This window comes from Tenebrio molitor, chromosome 6, assembly GCF_963966145.1.
Source record: "Tenebrio molitor chromosome 6, icTenMoli1.1, whole genome shotgun sequence".
NCBI lineage: Eukaryota > Metazoa > Arthropoda > Insecta > Coleoptera > Tenebrionidae > Tenebrio > Tenebrio molitor.
The window spans coordinates 13,846,094-13,866,692 of NC_091051.1; the positions used below are offsets into that span (position 1 = coordinate 13,846,094).

Sequence of the window (20,599 nt, forward strand, 5' to 3'; positions counted from 1 at the left end):
TTGTAGTCACAATAATGTATGTGAAAAGAATTCGCCGTTGGTGATTGCAAGCGCTACTGTTACACCGATCAAAATAATTTTCTCCCCGTTTTAATCATTAAATTGGATCTCTGTCTAAAAATGTTGAGTAAATAAATTTCTCAACACCATATAAACATGTTTAAGGTTTCTTCTTTAAATTAGAATTGACAGCGGGAATGTGCCTCCGGATATTTTTCCAAATAGTAAACGTCGGTGAAAATGTAATCACAATTAGAGAGGCCTTGTTGATAACACAAAGCAAAATATTGTTAGTACGAACAGATTACTGATTGTATCTTTCAGATAACGAGGATAATAGAAGTAAACAAGGACGCGTAGAGTACAGGTGTTCAAGCGATACAATTTAAATTCTTCGTCGCTTTTTACACTTGAACTAAAAGTATTTTAGGATATATGGGAAGTATACAGCTGTTCCGTTACGTACGGTCAGCCGGAGCTTAATAATGAAGTCATAAACTGCCGCGACGAAGTAAATGAATATTTATTTGTTTCAGTACAAATTTCTCTGTACGTTTTTAAGATAAATCTCGTTCTTGGCATGGCTTCTGAATATCAATCTCCGCAAGCCGAAACGGAGGAATTTTACTTTCAAGCAACGAACAACGCATTCGTGGAAAGACTGTAAAAAGTAATTGTTTAAGTAATTACCACTAATTACTACGCTTTCATAATTGAATATTTTTATTTCGCGGGATTCCAGCGAAGAAAGTTTTTTAATTTTGATTAAAGTCCCGTCCTGAAAGTAATTACGCAAAACCGTATTGTGAAGGAAACATGAAAAACGGTTTTTCTTTGTTTGTTCCTTTACCTTTTGAATGAAAATCCTCCCTTTATGATTTAATTATTTTTCTTTTGAAAGGCCGCAAAAGTTTACTCTGTAATGTAATATATTCATAACGCACCGTGGACGCTACCATTAAATCCTTAATGGCGGACTCTTCTCGTTAATAAAAAATGAAGGCACAATGCCGTCCACATAAATATCGGTTTTTGCTTCGATCGCCGTCATGACGTGTTTACATTTATTGGTGCTTCTGTCGTGCTCCATAGGATTGTTGGATTAGCAGCCAGATGGTCTCACATAATTCAGCCTTACAAATTACACGTATTTAGGGACAAATCCATACAAACCGATAGTGGGGTAGGACGCGTCATTAAGACTGCGTACACCCCATCGATTTCGGGGATTAACTGGTTCGACGTCAATGGGCGCAACGAATTGAGCACAGTCCTTGGCTGATTCACAATTACCAAATTATGCCAAGTATCACGTTCGGCTTACATCTGCCAAGTTCTGCCGGGGATTGGTGAAAATTATGACAAACCAGGAACAGGAATATAATTAGATACGTAGTGAACTGCATAGTTTCGCAGTGACAAACTGACAACGGCGATATTGCATAGTTGAGGGAATTTGGAGTGGTTATGGAGAATCGCCCAAATCCAGGCGGTCGTCCAAGTCCTGGGGAACGTCGATGTAAACTCGCTTCACTCCGTATTCAAATATTAAATCCCTCAGTTTCGGGACGTCTACGTTATCTCCGGCGCTGGACCAAACAGTTAGGGTGCAATTATTTACTTCATCCTTTAACAGCTTCATCTGGTCGAGACTCCGAGCGGCGGTTCCCGCTCTTACGGCAAAAGTGATCTCCTCTCCGACGTCGTTCCTTTTGATTGCATCTATCATCTTATTTATTTGATCGTCAGTATAACGAGTATCCTCCGACGGCGCTGTTGTGGTCCACCCGAGCGATAAAACAGAATTGTTGAAGATTTTTGCCTTCGATAAGAACTCGTTGGCGTCCACCGGAACGGTGGTGGAGTTCAGAGGTCCGCTAATAATATCCGCATTGATCCAGACGGGATAATCAATCTGCAACGAACTCCTCTTAATCACCATGATTAATTAGCTGTTGTGAGCACCGACCGAATTATACAGTTGCTCGATGAGATCGATGGATTTATTATAAACCTCCGTTGATTTGAAATCCAGCTTGACACCTTTCCGGACCGCACGGTTATTTTCGTCCTTGTTAAAATTGTACGTGGTTGTCAAAAAGTCTTCCAGCGAAAGGTCGGACCGGGTCGCAGGCGGGTGACCCATGATGGGGATCGATTCGCCGCTCCCATTAATTTTGCCGTAAATGACATCTGCCTCCAGCATCATTACAGGACCTGGAAGTATCAATTATAGGCACGACCGAGGTGTTGTCGTCTGATATTTTACTGCTAAGAGCGCTGGCGAGGTAAGTTTTGTTGTTAACAGCGTGGGCCCAGGTGATTTTTGTTAGATTGCCGTGGATGTCGGGGAAAAAGTCGTTTATGTCCATGACGTCAGCTCGAACAGCTAATGGACATCCTGGAAATATTACACCATTAACAAATCCAAACTGCTTTGGGTAAGAAGAAAAAACAAAATATGTACAGAAATAGTAATCGTAAAAAAATTAGAACGTTATGAATACATACATTTCATGTTAAAAACAAAATTGTTCGCCATGTTTTTATTATTTTTTTTTTTTATATAGAAACACACTTACAATTTGGTACTTGTTTATATGTATTTGAAATGTAAATATAAACATAATTACATATCTCACAAGTGCCTACGTGGAGTGAGTGAATGTGAGTTGGATGTGTTATAAACTAGGCAAACATGAATAGGGAATTTTTTCATTTTTAAATTTTTTATAAATATTCTTTAAAATTTGTAATGAAATGTGTTAGAAATATATTAATATACACATTAAATGTAATGATTCAAGTACCTGTAACTTTTTAAATTTATCTAGCGTTTAAGAATACGTGGGAGGATTGGGGCAATTATTTTGCAGTCCAAGAAAAATTGTAGAATTCCCTATTCATTTTTGCCTAGTTTATAAAGTGTACACATTTGTAGTGGTCCATAGTATTTTTATAAATGGGTAGCATGAACTTCAAGCGTTATCACACAAAAAATATGTTTAGTTGTTGCTAAGTGATGTATGTATTTATAACAGATTACGAAGTAATTTTCAGAATTACTGAGTTGCGAACTGAATAATAATAACAATAAACACTGTATCAACATCGTTGAAATTTTGTCTATCTTGATGGTTCTATAACCCACTTTAACAAACAGAATGATAAATACGGAATACGAATAATCGTCACTTGTTTACAAAATATTCTGAAAATAGCGATAAAATACATATTGTCTAAATTTACATTTTTATGTTTTTTTAACAAATTAATATGTATTGTTAAAGGTATCACTAAAAAAAAAACAGTAAAAAGTTATGGCCCATCCGAGCTAGCAGCAGCAGTAACAGTCTCGAAGGTTTCACAAACCTTGTATGTATTAAAATATCCACAAAAGAATTTTCTAGTTTAAACCAATTTTCTTTGACGAATCGAACAATTTAAAAAGATTTGCACGTGAGCCTGCAAAATTTAAGACTAAAGGGTTGTTAGCCTTTTTACCAAATTTCGTAACTTTCAATATTTATCAGCGAGAAAATTTGCAACGAAATTATTTTTAAGGAACAAACACTTGTGTTTAGAAGAAAAGTGCTTATGAAGCACTTCCATGAAATTAAAGGACAAAAAGGTTTTGTTAGAATATTTTTGTTGCCTTTAAAAGTTTCAGCGACCAACGAAAAAAACATCTCTTGTTTGTGATAATAGCCATTTCTGACATTTTTTGTACCGAAGAAGGTTAGCCGACTGGGTCAACGGAGATATGAAATATGCTGCTAACAATGTGGGGTACAGTTAAAGAAAAAAAAAACACTAATATTTGGCGTAATTTTAAACATTTTCTGCTGCTGTAAAAATTAAAATTCAAATATTTATATTGGCAAGTTTTTGCATGTTTAAATATTTAAAAAACTGTGTCGCTGTTTTAATTTTTTTGTACTGTTCATACTTTAGGAGCAGTTTCTTAAAAGCTTAATTAAACGCCGATATAAAATCTAATGGGTCTCCTTTGAACCGTTGCAAAGATATTAAGAAAAGGAGACGAAAAAAGTAAGTTACGAATTTATCTTTAAGGGTGCTTAACTTCTTCATGGACCATTAAGTTAAAAAAATGGGAGTTTAATTTCGAAAACAATAACAGTTGTGGTAAATTTTTTAACATGTTACTTAAAAAGCTACAGTTTTATTCGACTGACTGATAGTTTATGGCATCCTGTCTTGTCGACATATTGAATTCTCTACATTAAGAATTTATAAGTTTTTACATGACTTTAGAGTAAATAAAAATGAATAAATAAAATTCAACCGGAATTTAGTTTTTGCGAGAATGTTGATCGTCTTATCACGTCATATACACTTGTAGTGTGTACCCGCGACAAGATCATACCTATTTAAAATTTGCAAAAATTAACATAACTGGAACGAGCTTCAATATTATGTAAACATTTTATTGTAGGCTTATTGGTTGAGTTCGATGTGTACCTAAGTGAAACCGTTAAGATTTATTGAGTTTATTACTCAGACTTGTGTAAATAAAAAAAATCAGCAGTACCATAAAATCTTTAGATGTCAGCCGTCTTTATTATAGCGCGAAAAATTGCACTATAAGAGAGTAGAAATAATCCAAATGGAACAAATCATAAGATAATGTTAAAAAAACTATAAAGTAGGTAATAAAAAATACTGGTAAAGGTGAAATCTTTTGAAAAATAAGTGATTAAAGAAATAGATTAATTATTTAAATCGAGAAATAGGTAGGTAGGAAATGTGTGTAGAACTTGCTTATAAGGTTTATTTCTTCTTTATCAGATAGCAAACAAAATATGTTCGTAGCGTAATTGTAGAATGTTATATGACATGCTACGAGAATTTACTCAATTGTTCAGTGTTAGTATTAAAATGAAATTACATATTAGAATACAAAAATTCGTCGACAAACGAAGTGAACGTATTTTCTGGAAAGCTTGTGTTAACGTCTGCAGCCACCAATACAAAGTAGAATTCACAATACATAACCTTACCCAAAAACAGAAAAAATAATTTGTCAATGACACTATACATGACAACACTAATAAAATAAAATACGTAATTTAATGAATTTGTATTACAGAACTTGTTATCGTTTATTTCATAATAAAACTGAACAAACGAGCTAACCTCACAATTTCACAGCAATAATTGATAAAGTACTCGAGATGACATCCGTCAGATTACCGTACCGTGATTGGCTGAAAACTCACAATCAAGTAGGCCGATAATAACTACTGTAACTATCTGAATTGAGTGTAATGGTTCTTCGTTGGAATGGTAGAGATTAAATTTTGTCAGTCGAATGGATTTGACCAACTTATTATGATTTAATTATATATTCTCATGTCACAAATAAAAATAAATGCATGATCCAAGACACTAAACATTCAAATTTTTTTATGCAGATAATTTTGATACAACTCGGTAAGACCTACAGGGGTTCTAGGCACAATCAATCTTAAAGCTTTTTCAAAATGACGTTTTTCTACAAATTTAGCGTCAAGACTTTCTTCTAAAGCCATCATCGCTGCTTCGTGGCAAACGGCGTTTACTTCGGCTCCCGAATATCTCTCAGTCAGACTGACCAATTCCTCAACGTCCACATTGTCAACCTTCAATCAGAAAGCATGTTGGCAAATTACTTAATACATTATTAACTTTCTTACTGGCATTTTAGCTAATTTCAATTTGAATATCTCCCGTCGTGTGTTTTCGTCGGGTAATGGCACATATACAATTCTGTCCAGACGTCCAGGTCTCAAAAGAGCTTTGTCTATTCTGTCGGGTCTATTAGTCGCCGCCAACACAGTCACATCTCCCAGTGGGGAAACACCGTCTAATTCCGTCAACAACTGCGCCAGAACTCTTTCTTGAACACTTGTACTAGACCCGGAACTCCTCTCTCCTCCCAGAGCGTCAATTTCGTCGAAGAATATTATAGAGGGAGCTACTTGTCTCGCCTTTCTGAAGACTTCCCGCACTGCTTTTTCAGACTCTCCCACCCATTTACTGAACAGTTCAGGACCTAAAAAATCACGTCACACATTAATTACATTTAGACCCAGCTTACCTTTGATTGATAGAAAGTTGAGACCGCTCTCTGTTGCCAAAGCTTTGGCTATCATCGTTTTGGAACAACCTGGAGGACCAAACATTAACACGCCCTTTGGGGGCGTCACTCCTAAACGAGTGAAACTTTCAGGATGTCTCAGCGGCCATTCTACCGCTTGTTTCAAGATTAATTTCAGATTTTCTTGTCCGCCAATATCAGACCATCGCACGTTAGCCACTTCCACTTGAACCTCTCTCATGGCACTCGGTCTGACGAGCTTTAAAGCTAATTTAAAATCTTCAAATGAGATTTTTTCTGCTTTTCGTTTGGACGCGTTTAAGCCCGCTTGGGAACACAGAGACACCAAGTCGGCTCCCACAAATCCGTGAGTATTTACAGCGACTTCGCTTAAATCCGCATCTGACAAGGTGTGCAACACATCTGTTAATAATTTGACTAAAATGTTTTGTCGATTTTTGGGACTGGGGGTACAGATTTCTATTTCTCGATCAAAACGACCGTTGCGTCTGAAAACTGGATCTACTGAGTCAAGTTTGTTTGTTGTGCCTAAAATGAAGACTCGAGATTCGGGGTTTTGATTTAAATTATCTAACATGGTCAGTACAGTTGAAACGACACGTTTCTCTGAATCTGTCATTCTCTGTGTTCTTATTGGACATAAAATATCAACCTCATCTAGGACTATAATACTAGGAGATCGTTTACTAGCTTCTTCAAATAGATCTCTGATAACTTCCTCAACATTACTCGAGTGTTGGCTATATAAATCTGGGGCACATATGTCTATTACATGAGCTTTTGCTTCTTTTGCTAAAGCTTTAGCTAGTAAAGTTTTGCCTGTCCCTGAGTTACCATACAACAGAATTGATTTACATGACTTTAACCCATAAGGGTTTAATTTTTTTAAACAAGAATTTATAGCCTCCCGTATTTCTATTATTTCCTTATCTAAACCACCCACAGTTGAAACTGTTGCTGTGTTAGAAACTTCCTTTTCATACTCGGTGTGACTGCTGCAAATTTAAATCAGATATGCTGGGTTGCCTATTGCCTAATAAAAATACACACCCAAACATCCTCCACATTGTTTTATTAGTAATTCTATAAAAAATGTGTTCCTCAATTGTTAAGTTCTTGAAATGTTCTTCAACTAGGTTATCTGATGAAGTCTCAATTGTCTTAATTTCAAACTTTAAATTTTTTCCAAAATACATTATGCTTATTCTATTTCCTACACAATACAATTTGTCAGAATGTGCATTTTGAATCCGGTTGGTCAACTCTGTGGTAATGTCAAGAAATTTGGGCCCATTCAAAATAACCACACTAATCTTCGAAGCTTCTGGTAAGTCTTGAGACACAGTGGAGACTTTAACATTGGAATTAATTTCACCTTGGCATAACTCTAATGCTGAAAACATATCTTTTTAGTAAAATCAATATCTTGGAATACAAATACTTACCAAGTTTTGTTAATAACACATTTGTCAATGATTTCTCATTTGTGGGCCACACTATTTTTGCTACTGGTGGTAAATTATCAAATTTAATTAGAGCCCAATCACCTATTGAAAGTGAACAAAGTTGTATAGCAGTTTGGCTTAAAAACATTAAGCTGTCGTTATCCACAACCCCTTTAACATCTTCGTTACTTTTCACCTCTAAACAACCAAATAACACTTTGTTTTGCACAAAATTGTAATTTGCATTTTCACTTGGAGGACAATTGTTGGAATGTTTTTCACTATCTTTATTTAAAATATTTATTGAACAATTTTCACACTGCACCCAAGGTGAGTTACCTTTCTTGTTTTTCTGTTGCGCCATAATTAATTTACAAACAATTATTGTTTATTCACTTTTAGTAACACATGTCCACATGTCAAAATTTTGAGGTTAGGTACCGCTGTCGCTGTCCGCTGCAAGAGTGCAAGCTGCAACTCCAACACTGACATTTGAAGGAATTTATATTAAATTGATTATAACATTTTTTATACATTGGAAAAAATTAGGTAATCCTGCAAATACGGGATCTCTGCATTTAGCACATAGCCAAAGCATTGGCACAGCTGCGCCGGCGCGTGATCAGAAATTGCGGCGGCCGCAGATATCAGGTTCAAACGAGCAAAATAATAATTCTTTTCGATAAAAGGACGCTGTCACATCATTTTTCAGGTCAGGTCAGGTCAGGTGTAGTCGGCGTTTTAATTTTAATATTTAAAATCCGCTCTTAAACAGTTAGGGGCGGAGCGTGCTTAGGCTATGTGCTAAATGCATTCTCGCTGTTTACATCTGAGATCCCGTATCTGCAGGATTACCAAAAATTAATTTGCGAGCCTTCGCTTCAGCAAAATCTTTAATAATGGATTCACAATCAATTTTGGTTAACATTTCATATTCAATGGGTATCATCGCTAGTTCAACCTGGCGATCTTGTGACATTGATGATCGTAAATATATTTTTTTTGCATATCGTAATGAAAGTACCACTTTTTTAAACGGAAAATCGTAATGAAAGTAGCACTTTTTTAAACGAAGAATCGTAGTGAAAGTAGTAAGTACTTTTTTGCATCATTTTATTCTATCTCTTGGAGATGATTGTCAAAGTATACCTACATTTTTTTTTCATTTTTCATAAGTAAATCCATTTAGGCCAAATTTCTCAACTTACAACGATATGCAAACAAATAGCGTGTACAACACACGTTATGATAGTCTCTTTTTTTCACTCATTTGCTTGGTTAACTCGGATCACGGGCTCGTTTATCAAACTGCAAATTAATGAAAAAAGTATGACTTTCATAACTATGTACTTGCACAAATAACTACATATTTAATTAATTTCAATTTCGAAACTTTCCCCTGATGCAAAAAAAAATCGTAAATTGTCACTTTGTCGGAATTGTCGGTCTTGCCAGCAATCGGCGATTCATAAAGATTCATTACCAGCTTCAATAACATTTTTTTAACCTGATACAACAGGCTTTGTTTGTGAATTGTACGTACCTATTTCGGTTTGCTTTATTGACATTATGTATTGACAGTTGGCATACATTTCAAATTTACCTAAACGTCTAGGTTTTTGTAATCTTTTAATAATAAAATGGTTTTTTCGTTGGAACCTGACATAAAAGTCACCAAAAACCACCAGAATTTATTGCAAACTCAAACAGTAATTGTTGCTTACACGGTATAATGATTATGGAGATAAGGCCTACATTACAGGCGGGCATCAATCCAGAGAGGGCGCCGATTTGACTCCGCTGACCGTTCACATAATACCCAACAACAATCTAACCGTAAAAAGACCTAAATCTGGCCTGTCCATCTGTACATTTTGAGTAATAAACTAGGTAAAAAAGACGGAAATCTCGCCTGCCGGTTTGGTTATATTGGAAGTGTCGCCCTTTTCAGTAATTGACTAGATGTTTCGTTACTTATTAAAAGCATGATTTCACTTTTTGGCGCCTCTTAAACTCGGCGCCCGGGTCGCCCGGCCCTTCCGCCGGCCCTGAGCCCATATCGAAAAATAGTCTATTTTGACTTAAATTGTAAAACATTTTACAAAAGGAGAGAAAATCGTCTTATAACTACCATAAATAATTCCATTATATCTACTCTCTAATTTTATTGCCTCTTTCTTCTGCAGTGCCCACTCAAGGAAAGGCAAACATCAGGTAAATTAACGACCCCTACTTATTTATGGTAGTTATAAGACGATTTTCTCTCGTATTGTAAAATGATTTACAATTTAAGTTTAAATTGACTTTATTTTTCGACGAGGACTTTACCTACTATTGTTAAGTCCAGTGTCAATAAACAACTGTGAAGGTCAAAATGAGGGCCCAAATATCATATTTTAATAAAGAAAGAATCATCTCATTAATGAATTGCTTTTATTCCAATATAGGTACTTTACTTTTCCCTGCATGCCTGCATCAATAAAATTTAACAAGGAGAGGACATGCAAATTAATTGCATTGCATAAACTTGCAATGGAAATGAAAATTTTATGTTTTTCAGGGTTATATAAAAAAATCATTGATTTTTAATCAATTTATATGTAGGTATGTACTAAGCCGATGCGAGTCGGCGAATCTGTAGTCACGCGAAATTATTTCTTTGTCATGTCTTTGAACGTGTCTCACCTCAGCAAACTAGGTACAATTGTTAACATAATTTTTTTATCTGAAGTTTTATGCTCTACAGTCTACACAAGTTTGCCGTAGTTTTGGACATGGAGCGAATTAAGGTCAAAAACGTGATTTTCAAAGCTTCAACAGTCTCTAATGGCTGTATGACACGATGCTAAATTTTGTAGAAAATTTGTTAGTAAATGAGAGAGGACCAATGAACGATCAGGATCTGACAAAGACAGACTATGATCCTGATCGTTCATTGGTCCGATCGAGGGTCTCTCTCATTTTCTAACAAATTTTCTACGAAATTTAGCATCGTGTCAAACAAGCTTAATGGACCGATTTGTATACAACGTGCCTCAGAAATAAGTATTTAAGTACGGTTGGTGGACAAAAAAAACTGGGACAAAAATGACAACTATTCAAATCGAAATTTGGCAAATTTGCACCGTTTAATTCAGGCTTGCGAACAAATAGGTTAACTATGATATGATGACATAAGACAAAAATGCCACGTGTGACACTTACAAACATCAAATCGAATTTTAGATTTCATCCGTTTTCAATTCCTTTTTAAATCCACACAATTTATAAAAGGTAAAGGTAAGTTGAATACTTATATATTGCATATTTGTTGTTGTTAACGAACAAAAAACCTAAACCTAATAATGTACTTCGTCATTGCACCATTATTATCAATGACCATCTGTAATCGGCGTGGCATTGATGATACCAACTCCCTGGTATATTCGGGTGATATCTCGTGCCAAGTATCAACAATTTTTTGTTGCAGTTGTTCAACAGTATTAGGACGAAAGTGATTTTTATACATAATTGAGGTCATACGGCCCCAAATATTTTCTATCGGATTTAAGTCGGGTGACTTGGAAGGCCACGGTACAGTACGCACCCCTTGCTTATTCAAGAATGCTCTATGGACACGACAGTTATCGTCTTGAAATATAAAATTTCGTTCACCAAACACATGTGTGACTGAGGGAAGCATTATCTCCCTCAGAATTCTAACATGGACCGGTGCTCTTAGCCTCTCCTCCACAATTGCACAAACTCCTGGGCCTCTAATGCTGATACATTGACTGCAAATCGTCCACTTCGATTGGTGGCGTGACCGTATTCTTCATTATGGTTTGTCCCTGCAAGTCTATATACGCCGAGTCGTCCACTGTTAGAAGACTGGAATGTCTTTTTATCAGAAAAGACTACCGCATCCCATATATTTTGATGAATATATTCTTGAGCAAACATAACTCTTTGTTGTTTATTCTGTGCTGTTAAAAAGATTTTATTTGCTTCACATCTATTATTTAATTCAGATTTCTTTATTCTGCTTCTTGTTGTTTTTAAATAAGCAGGAAAATTCGTCTCCTGTCGAGCGCTGATGGCGGTTTGAAATGGATGTAAACGAAGAAGGTTTATCATCTTCATTATCTGTGGTAACTTTTGGACGGCCAGACCCTGGTCTTCTTGAAGTTTTTGTTTGGCGAGCAAAACAGTGTTTTTGCTAATGTTTAGCTCGTAAGCAATTGCGCGTATGGTAATACCCTCCTCCCCAAGGTGTTGTGTAATTACGTGTTTTTGTAATTCTGTTAGATTTGGCATTATATCTGACAAGATAACTGTCAACAGTGACCGTAAAAGTCAGTTTCATTTTGACTTTATTTTGACAATTAAGAGCTTGATACAAACGTAAGAAATTTTGCGTGTCCCAGTTTTTTTTGTCCACCAACCGTACATTAATTTTAACCAGTGACAGATCTCGTCAAGAACAACAACATTGTTATGTAGGTACCATTTTTTCGAAATATAGTTTTCATTTCAGTATTTTACGTTTACCCTTCATAAAATAACCAGTTGTCTATTTATTTTCTGTTGACCCAATGACAGTGAAATAATAGTTTTTGTAAAATCAGCGCAAAACATTGTGTTTTTATATTATAGAATTAGTTATTTGTACAATTAGTTATGAAAGTCATACTTTTTTTCACGAATTTGCAGATTGATTAAACAGGGCGTAGCCCGAGTTAATCAAGCAAATAAGTGAAAAACAGAGACTTTCATAACGTGGTGTAAAAAAGTGCTACTTTCACTACGATTTTGCGTGTAAAAAAGTGCCACTTTCATTACGATATGCAAAAAAAAGTTTTTTTTTGGCTCTGCGGTCGAGGTAGAGGAATGCTGGAAAGAAGAGTGGAAGAATCATTTCGTCGGCGCTTTCAGTACATTGTATTGACAATAACGGCGGTCACTTTGAATACTTCTTGTAATGATTAGTGATTACTCGGATTACTTCATGAAAAATGTTTACGAGTTAATACATTAATTTTACTAGAGTCAGTTTAAAATATTTATTATTAAAATTGTTTTCATTTATATCTACCATATGATTCCATCCTTATCCTTATCATTATCCTTGGCTTATCGGCATCTGCAAAGCAATTAACTCCCGTAAGCGGGTAACGAAATTTGTGCCAAATCTGTAAATAATTTTCTACTTCAAGGTTTAGGAAAACAATAGATTTCATTATTTCAATACATTGTTGCTATTAACGAGTTCTCTTACTAGCAAAGATAACGAAAAAATATAGATATTAACATACATTTAGACAATTTGCATTGATCTAACGGCAAATGTCACCGTAGATGTAATTACTAATTAAAAAATTCGCCAATATATGTATAATATTAATGCAGAGTATAATTTGAATTTTTTTACTTTATGCCTGCAGTTTTATAAGAATAGTAAGTAACTGGAAACTGTTATAAGTTATAACTTATACGTTATAACCGAGGGAGAGTGAAGGATGCCTAATTACCTACTGCTGACCACCTTGTTTATTTGCACCAACTTGCATTTGTCAGTATGCCCCTATTCAGGTATATAAGTCAAAAGAAAAAATTACGCAGCATACGCGTGTTTCGTTTTTCCTATCTATTAATTTCCACCATAGATTAAATTGTTCCGCCGGTGCAAAAGTGTTTGACAATTGAAAAGCAGCTTTGTAAGTTCGTCTTTGTCCTTTTTCCAACGGACATTCGGTATATACGCATCCATCTCTCTCTATGTTGTAGAAATCTATTTGCATGTCGTCATTTAGGGTGGAAAAGATCTTTTGTTCCAGAAAGTAGGTGTCAAAATCTACAAACGAATAAAGCATTTACAAATCTCCTTCACTAGCGTCATAATCATTAACTTGGAATAAAATCAAACTCAATATCAATGTTATGACCAGCCCGAAATCTGCAATTGTTTCCGGATGAAGCTTTCTCGCATGGGTGTAGTCTTAGTTCTGTGACTACGCATTCGTCCTCGTCGGTCTCTGGAAATAACAAAAGGACAAAAAACAGGAGTTGTTATTTTGTGCTGCTGAATGAGAACAAACCAGAAACAAACTTACCGTAGCATTCCTCATAGGGAACACGTTCGTTGCTTACAATGACCATCATTGAAGAAGCGGTGAATAACAAAATTAACTTCGACATGTTTTACAACACTTACAGACAAAAAATTGAACTCCACAAATAAAAATATCAGTCGAAAGATGTAGACGTCCCTCAGTGACGCACTAGTTGCCAGTTTAGGTCACCTACGCCACTAGTATAATCTTTACACGTCCAATTTACTTTTATAAAAATTACATTCTTCATTAGGTTTTTAAATAGGTAACAAAAATTTTACTATCCGTCAACGTGTCGGCGTACGATAACTAATTTCGAGTACATTTATAAGTGTATAGACTTATAGAGATGTTAAATTAAAATTAGAAAAACATATATTTGCTTCGGTAAGGTGAGTAGGTGGAAAAGTTTGGAATTTACTATTGTATTAAATGGTACCGGAAAACCCTCAGCTGCGACTGATTCAAAAGAAACAAAACTCGCCATACAATTAGAAAATAATGTAAAAACAAATTGTTATTGAAATGCGTTAAGAAAATTTAAAATCAAAACAAATTACTTTTCTATTTACCATTTTTTCGAAAAATCTTTCTAAACCCAGATAAAATTTTAATTAGTTTGATCGTAAATTCTAGTAGGTACCCGCCAATGTCTCCGCACGTACATTAAAAGCGAAAGAAGATAAAAACTTAGATAGTCAAGCAAAAACCAATTCTTTATTCGTAGTAAGTGAGAGTGACATTGAAGTTACGCACCACACTTGATCAAAGGCACAACCTTTAAATTAAATGTTCAAAATGACGCCCTCCGTTATCGATGCACGCTCTTGTGTCCCCTTCGAGCCACAGAAGCTTGAGTTCTCATCAAACATGTCAGAATTTTGTCGAATTGCCTCGGCAGCATTATTCACACGAATAGTTAATTCTTCGACGGTGTTAACTGGAGTCTCATACACAATCTCTTTTAAATAGCCCCACAAAAAAAGTCCGGTGAACGAGCTGGCCGTAAAACTGGTCCATTACGACCTATTGAAGAAGCCATTGGACACGTTGAAGATGATAAGGATGTAATCCCTGTTCCTCTAGCGTTCTCCAAATTGTGAAACTGGCAACTACCTAATGCAACTAACATTCGATTCTTCCTCAACAGCTTACAGAGTTTCAGGCTCGAAGTCCAAGGACACGGCGAGATCTTGAACGGCCTCGATCTCGGTTGAAGGACGTGACTAAATTGTGTCAGTAAGTTTTTGCAAGACCGAGTTTTTGGCGTATTTACTTTTTTTGCCTTAACCTTTTTCGTACGAAGCCGTTGTTCTTTCAGTCCCATCCATAAACGACTCGATGACACGGAATACGGTGAAAATAAATTTGAGTATAAATTTGAGCTTTCGAAAAATTGGTAGGTAAATAGAAAAGTACCTAATTTGTTTTGATGAATTCTACCACCGTTTAAATTTTGTTAACGCATTTCAATAACACGCTGTATAATATAAGTTTAGAGATTATTTACTTGCCATTTTGTATAGCAATTCCTTGTCCCAAAAAACAAAACAAAGTTGATGATGAATTGAAATCATCAGAGAACTGAATGAATTTGGGCGTATTTCCAAATTCTGTGTAACCAGAAATATTTAATGAGTGTATGTTGGGTTGCATAGCGTTCAGTTATCGTATTCTTTTTTTAATTATAAAAAAATATCATTTTTTATAATGTCCCCATTGGTTTATTTTATCGATCTCTTTTAGATAAGTTATGTGATCGTGATCAAATCCCAATTTCTGGCCATTTACACTTAACATCATTCTACTTAAATGTAGAAAGTAGTAGCACAGCCATGGCCAGACTTTTGTTACTAAATATCTTTGCTAGAGACAAATCGTATTATTTTATTTGACCCCAACTATCCATTAAAAGTATCCAGTTATGTAGCAGCGTGGATTAAAAGATTAAACCATGACGATCCACTTTTCTTGTTTTTCCGTTGATCCATAATTAATTATTCAGCGACTATTTTCCATTAACTTTTTGAATTTTACATTTTAAGGTTAGGCAACCTTGACAAGAGAAGTGTTGATCACAAATTCACAAATGGATGGTGGTAATCGATGTTTGATGACGCAAATGGGGTAATCTTGCATTTTACGGTGGCAAATGTGCGCATGCGTAGAAATGTCTATTATATGGCGAAAATGTGTTGCTTCAGATCAAATTGTTGAATCCCAATTAATTTTAAACGCGGCAGTAGTTTCTTAATAAAAATTGGGCCCTGTCTAATTTATATTTTGAAAGTAAATTAGCAAATTATACCGTTGACAACAGGGGGTCAGTATATGAAGTTTGCACATGCGCACATTTGCCACCGTAAAATGCAAGATTACCCGCAAATGGTTTCAATCCCCAGGAGGTAAATATCAAACAGTAAACATTAGTTACTCACGTTTTTTGGGTACAGAGTAACAATGGGTAACCATTTCGCCAAAAGAAGTCATTTTAACAACACACCTACTGTAGTGCATTCAGACGTGAGTTTTTTATTTGAAACGTTTTTGTTTGCATGTGACATGTTTTTAGTCTGAACAAAATGGTTTTGCGAGCCACCCCGTTGACCCAACATTTTTGTCAGCTGCAGTTATTGCAACAATCAACAATAATGTAGGTCTGTTAAGTTCACTGTTTCAATTAGGACTACCACTTCTTGACAGCAGGGACAATGAGGGTAACACAATTTTACACATTTCTGTAATTAATGAAAGGTATTATACATGTGATAGTGCAACTTAGGATCACACAAGCCTTTCTTTTAGCGCGGACATTTTCGATTTTCTCTTGAATAAAACAGATGTTGATGTAAATGCAGTCAATTTATACAAGTGCACTGCTCTGGCTGCAGCTGTCACCACAGGAGTCACACATGACAAAGTCAGTTACATTTTGAAACTAATCAAGAAAGGCGCTAATGTTAATGCACAAGATAATCTAAACTTTACACCTTTACATTATGCTTGTAGCTACAATTTAGAGAAAATTTGTCATGTTTTACTACAAAATGGAAGTGATGTAAATGTGCAAAATGTGTTAGGAGAAACCCCCTTGCATATAGCGTGTCAATATGCGAGTCCAGAAATTATTTACATGTTACTTTATTATGGCGCAGATGTTTCAATTCCTTGTGCCAAAGGAACCATTCCTTTGATGGTAACTGGAAATGTTAAGATGGAGTTGAGAATGACTTTGTACAATTACACTTTTGACAAGAACATGATAACGATGTCATTAGATACAGTTATAAGAGCAATGATTTTACAGTGGCCACTTTTTTCAGAAATGTTAAATAAAGTTTCTGACGTTACATATGATGAAAGCAGCTTGCAGCACCTCAACGATTCTTTGGCTGACATTAAGCTTGCTCATTTCAAGATGTTTTTGAAAAAGTTTGATTACGTCTTCACAGAGATGCTCCTCAATTGTTGCACTTTAACAACTTATCTCACTTCTGTTGAGTGCATGAAACGTACAACACTTGAATTCGTCGATTTCTTGTACCTTTTGCTCGGCGATGAGTTTGTTTACGATGTCATCCAAAACTGCTGTATGTCGGTACTTCCAGTCTGCAGTCTAGTCAAGATATTCCACAGAAATAAATTCCCCTTAAAGATTTTAACCGAACTGGTTTGTCACATGTTAAGTTACGGACTGACCATTACTTCCACAGATCTCAACGCTGTCTACGTATTCTACGGACGCTGCGAATTATTCCAAATAATGCTACACATGGAGATTGAAGTGTTTACTAAAAACACACACTGTTGTGCCCTTTACGACTACGAAGTGATCCAAAAATCTATAATGCCTAATTTTATATACGACATCAATTTAAACATCGATAAATTCCTAGAGAACCCACAAACGTATTTGTTGATGGATTTGGACGTGTTGCTGGATTATTTTGCGCTGCCCAAGTTAAAAGAATTTTTTTTGGGTGACGGTTCGCCACCGCGACAGACTTCACTCAAATTAATGAGACTGCCTTCGGTACCTTGTTTAGTCGAATTGGCGCGAAACGCAGCGCGGGACCACATTATAAAAACATTTAAAATAAAAAATTCTAGTCAGTTTTACACATTGATCAAGTGGCTTCCAATCAACGATATCTACAAAAAGATTCTTTCGTTTGAAATGAAGCTGTATTAGCGGGAAGTCCCAGACGTCGTTGATTCAGAAGTGTCGGCTTTACAGGAATCTACTATGTGTTAATTTTTTAACATTAATAATTATGTGATATTTTATTGTAATAAAAATATGTGATACTATTTACTATTTTTCTGTCACCTGTTAAGAACTTTAAGTGCTGTTGAAAACATTTAAAAATTGCAGTGAAACATTTTTTGTGGAAATGGTGACTCTACTGTCGTATTCTTTTATTCCGTCTCCATTTCCTTGAATAATATTTAAGTCTAAAAGTCAAATTATGTGAAGACGAATTTTCGATAGTCGTGTAACAACCTGTGATTGACGTATATTTCGAGCAACAAAACCATCACAGCCGCCCCCAAACCTCCGGCGAGCACCACCGCTGCAGGGTAACAATCCACCAACCCCACACTTATGAAGCTGCTGCCCATCGACAGGCACTGCGGCTTTTTGGTGTAGATCAAACCGACCTCTCTGCCTTGAATCCCGTTCTCTTGAAGCAATCGAAGTCTGACAGAAAATAAAATTTCAACTCGGTTGACTCCACTCACCCAACTTTCAACATTTTTTTGTACGACGAGTTTTTCTGTATGGCCAGCCAAGGGTCGGGCACTTGCAAGAACTGGATTTCCTGCAGACCACACTTTTCGTGCTCCTGAAAAGTCTCGCCTAATTCGCAACGTAACAGGACCGAGTCTTGCAAACAAACTTACTAACAAATTTGTATCCAGGGCCTGTCTCGACGTGGAATGCAAACAAGCCTTCTCTCATCCTTCGAATTCCCTCATCTATGGAATAAAATTTGGGTTTTTGGCCAGGAGGAGCGACTTTTTGCAAATATAAAGCTCTGCGTACGGGTTCAGTCGCGTTCTGAAAGTGTGTCAAGGAATTGTTCGAATTCCGTCCGACTACTTACAGGAAAGTAAAAGTGATTGAATACTGTGTTGTCCACTCCTACGTCTAGACGCGAATGGAGAATGTCTTGAAGGGTCTGAATGCTGTTTGATGATGATTGCAGCAGGGCAACAATATTGGCGGAGTAAGATGTGTACAAAAACATCAAAGAAACCAGCAAGAAGATTAAAGTAATTCGACCAGGGATGCTGAAAGGAATCGAAGACGAGCCTTGCTGACACAACACGGCGACCGTTGTGAACGTCACCTCGACCCACGAATTGGGAATTTCGATGTCGTTCGACTCGTTCTGTAAAGACAATTTGACTTTTTGCAAAAGTAACAATCACTCGTACCGCAATCTCGACGTATTTCTTCTTCTTCCATTCCCATTTAACCACAACGTACAAGACCATCGCCATTATCAGAAGCAGGGCACAAGTGCTCGCCCACACTAGTCCGTCAAACGGCAGAGTGAAGACGTTTGCAACGTAGGACAGCTTCGGTTGGCGGAAAATAAATTTCGACCGGGTCGGAGTGGTCATTGCTATGTAATCTATGATTTCTATCCTGTCAGAAGTGAGGAACAGAGCTGTTCCGCCAATGTCCGCCTCGTTGCGTGTCAACTCCCCGATCATTCCGCTCCACTTTGACTCGTTATTTTTGTAACCCCAAGTCCCTCTGACCGAATAATTTAAAACGGCGTTCACAGTGTCGGACAAATGTTCGACCAACACGTAGTTCACTTTGGCGATGCTGTCGATGTGAATGTCTCTAAAAAGTCGTTTCCGTTACCCCGAATTCAATTAAATTGTCTATACCTTTTGTCAGTTAAGTGATTTAGAGAGTCATTGTTTGTGATCACAATGCACGAGTTCAAAATAGTCTTCTTTAGATCCCTCCGTCGCTTGTATATAATTTTCTCGTATCCGTTGTCGACAAAACCGTGCCGCTTTGTCCAGTTTCCAATGTTTTCCACCAACATGGAGCCGTTTACGTGCCTTTTGTAGATTTTCTGCAAAGAGAATGTCTCTCGATTTTCCATTATTGCGACAGTTACGTCACTATCAACTAAAAGATTAAGCTCGGTGAAGTTTTCGATCAAATCAGCCACATCGTAGGAGTAATCGTAGGAAACAATCCACTTGAATGGAGTGGCAAAAAGCCGTTCTGCATCGGCCTTAAAAAAAGTATTATTTTTTGTGGCAATAAAAAGATTTATTACCCTAAGTAGTAAGTGTTTCGCTCCGGAACACTGACCATCCAAAACAAATGTTACGTAGGTCGGCGGTATCGGATACGGTAGCTCACGAGTATCCACCGATACTGCTTTAACTTGATGGAGTTTTTTAGAGAAATGTTTTACGAGCTTTAACGCATCTGAAACAGAACTCGTGCGGTTATCTAAACTTACAAATCAAAGATTACCATTTTTGCGACACACGAAACCCAAAACGATTTGAGTTTTGTTGTAGTGTTCAACGAAGTCGTTAATCATAGGGAGTACAATCTTACACGTTGAAATTTCTATGAAAATTAAACATATTAAGAATGTTCTCGAGTTCATCTTGTTAGAGAAGCTTCCAGAGCCGGTGTTTCGTGTTAGTACAAGGCAGTGATTTATGAAAATTACTATAAATCTGTTCAGGATCTGTTTTATTTGGTCAAGAAATACAAATTTCGTGAAGATTGTACAAAATTATAGTTCAAACATAATAAAGAGTTTACTCAGTACTATTTACTCAGATTTGTTACATTTACTGAAAATGAGATAATAACATAATGGTCCATAATTCGTTGTCTACCTTTTGAATAATAAGTTGGGACGTTTTTCCGATTCCTGGCATCAACAAAA

At 36.2% G+C, this 20,599-nt stretch overlaps 4 protein-coding genes and 2 long non-coding RNA genes across 11 annotated transcripts; 2 read left to right on the forward strand and 4 right to left on the reverse strand.

Annotated features, from left to right (window-relative positions):
- Window positions 1-1,364: 1,364 nt before the first annotated feature.
- Window positions 1,365-16,231, reverse strand: LOC138134071 (protein FAM151B). Of its 3 annotated transcripts, none has more exons than XM_069052141.1 (4): window positions 16,097-16,231; window positions 2,270-2,401; window positions 1,970-2,217; window positions 1,365-1,915 (listed from the first exon to the last, which is right to left on the reverse strand). In XM_069052141.1, the coding sequence occupies exons 1-4, from the start codon at window positions 16,173-16,175 to the stop codon at window positions 1,466-1,468; spliced, it is 909 nt and encodes a 302-aa protein (XP_068908242.1). In that variant the 5' UTR covers window positions 16,176-16,231; the 3' UTR covers window positions 1,365-1,465. The 3 variants fall into 3 exon arrangements, with proteins under 3 accessions (XP_068908242.1, XP_068908244.1, XP_068908243.1); XM_069052143.1 differs by lacking the exon at window positions 16,097-16,231 and adding an exon at window positions 5,158-5,312; XM_069052142.1 differs by lacking the exon at window positions 16,097-16,231 and adding an exon at window positions 5,022-5,200.
- LOC138134065 (ATPase family gene 2 protein homolog A) lies at window positions 5,334-8,192 on the reverse strand. Its single transcript, XM_069052132.1, has 5 exons — window positions 7,567-8,192; window positions 7,172-7,514; window positions 6,101-7,116; window positions 5,697-6,055; window positions 5,334-5,642 (listed from the first exon to the last, which is right to left on the reverse strand). The coding sequence occupies exons 1-5, from the start codon at window positions 7,928-7,930 to the stop codon at window positions 5,418-5,420; spliced, it is 2,307 nt and encodes a 768-aa protein (XP_068908233.1). The 5' UTR covers window positions 7,931-8,192; the 3' UTR covers window positions 5,334-5,417.
- LOC138134074 (uncharacterized) lies at window positions 10,451-11,510 on the forward strand. The gene is made up of 2 exons (XR_011160627.1): window positions 10,451-10,845; window positions 11,036-11,510. It is a non-coding gene; the product is annotated as an uncharacterized lncRNA (long non-coding RNA).
- On the reverse strand, window positions 12,781-13,905 carry LOC138134075 (uncharacterized). Its single transcript, XR_011160628.1, has 3 exons — window positions 13,659-13,905; window positions 13,455-13,580; window positions 12,781-13,399 (listed from the first exon to the last, which is right to left on the reverse strand). It is a non-coding gene; the product is annotated as an uncharacterized lncRNA (long non-coding RNA).
- LOC138134070 (uncharacterized) lies at window positions 15,661-17,969 on the forward strand. The gene is made up of 4 exons (XM_069052140.1): window positions 15,661-15,775; window positions 16,039-16,063; window positions 16,231-16,412; window positions 16,464-17,969. Exons 1-4 carry the CDS (start codon window positions 15,765-15,767, stop codon window positions 17,848-17,850), a joined length of 1,605 nt encoding a protein of 534 aa, XP_068908241.1. The 5' UTR covers window positions 15,661-15,764; the 3' UTR covers window positions 17,851-17,969.
- On the reverse strand, window positions 17,736-20,599 carry LOC138134067 (ionotropic receptor 75a-like). Of its 4 annotated transcripts, none has more exons than XM_069052137.1 (9): window positions 20,173-20,599; window positions 19,970-20,124; window positions 19,566-19,924; window positions 19,101-19,518; window positions 18,767-19,054; window positions 18,564-18,720; window positions 18,402-18,505; window positions 18,163-18,360; window positions 17,736-18,113 (listed from the first exon to the last, which is right to left on the reverse strand). In XM_069052137.1, the coding sequence occupies exons 1-9, from the start codon at window positions 20,309-20,311 to the stop codon at window positions 18,108-18,110; spliced, it is 1,824 nt and encodes a 607-aa protein (XP_068908238.1). In that variant the 5' UTR covers window positions 20,312-20,599; the 3' UTR covers window positions 17,736-18,107. The 4 variants fall into 4 exon arrangements, with proteins under 4 accessions (XP_068908238.1, XP_068908236.1, XP_068908237.1 ...); XM_069052135.1 differs by having other exon boundaries at window positions 18,402-18,519; XM_069052136.1 differs by having other exon boundaries at window positions 17,736-18,360.

Coding starts and splice junctions, on each gene's coding strand:
- LOC138134070 (XM_069052140.1), top strand. Junction 16,064..16,230: donor ATGGTTTCAATCCCCAGGAG/GTAAATATCAAA, acceptor ACATGTTTTTAG/TCTGAACAAAATGGTTTTGC. Junction 16,413..16,463: donor ATTTCTGTAATTAATGAAAG/GTATTATACATG, acceptor CCTTTCTTTTAG/CGCGGACATTTTCGATTTTC.
- LOC138134071 (XM_069052141.1), bottom strand. CDS start 16,175: ATGCACTACAGTAGGTGTGTTGTTAAAATGACTTCTTTTGGCGAAATG. Junction 2,402..16,096: donor TTACTCTGTACCCAAAAAAC/GTGAGTAACTAA, acceptor TAATATTTCCAG/GATGTCCATTAGCTGTTCGA. Junction 2,218..2,269: donor CCTCGCCAGCGCTCTTAGCA/GTAAAATATCAG, acceptor TGATACTTCCAG/GTCCTGTAATGATGCTGGAG.
- LOC138134067 (XM_069052134.1), bottom strand. CDS start 20,311: ATGAACTCGAGAACATTCTTAATATGTTTAATTTTCATAGAAATTTCA. Junction 19,055..19,100: donor AGAAATACGTCGAGATTGCG/GTACGAGTGATT, acceptor TTGTCTTTACAG/AACGAGTCGAACGACATCGA. Junction 18,721..18,766: donor TCAATCACTTTTACTTTCCT/GTAAGTAGTCGG, acceptor ACACACTTTCAG/AACGCGACTGAACCCGTACG.
- LOC138134065 (XM_069052132.1), bottom strand. CDS start 7,930: ATGGCGCAACAGAAAAACAAGAAAGGTAACTCACCTTGGGTGCAGTGT. Junction 7,117..7,171: donor ACAATGTGGAGGATGTTTGG/GTGTGTATTTTT, acceptor TTAAATTTGCAG/CAGTCACACCGAGTATGAAA. Junction 6,056..6,100: donor CAACTTTCTATCAATCAAAG/GTAAGCTGGGTC, acceptor GTGATTTTTTAG/GTCCTGAACTGTTCAGTAAA.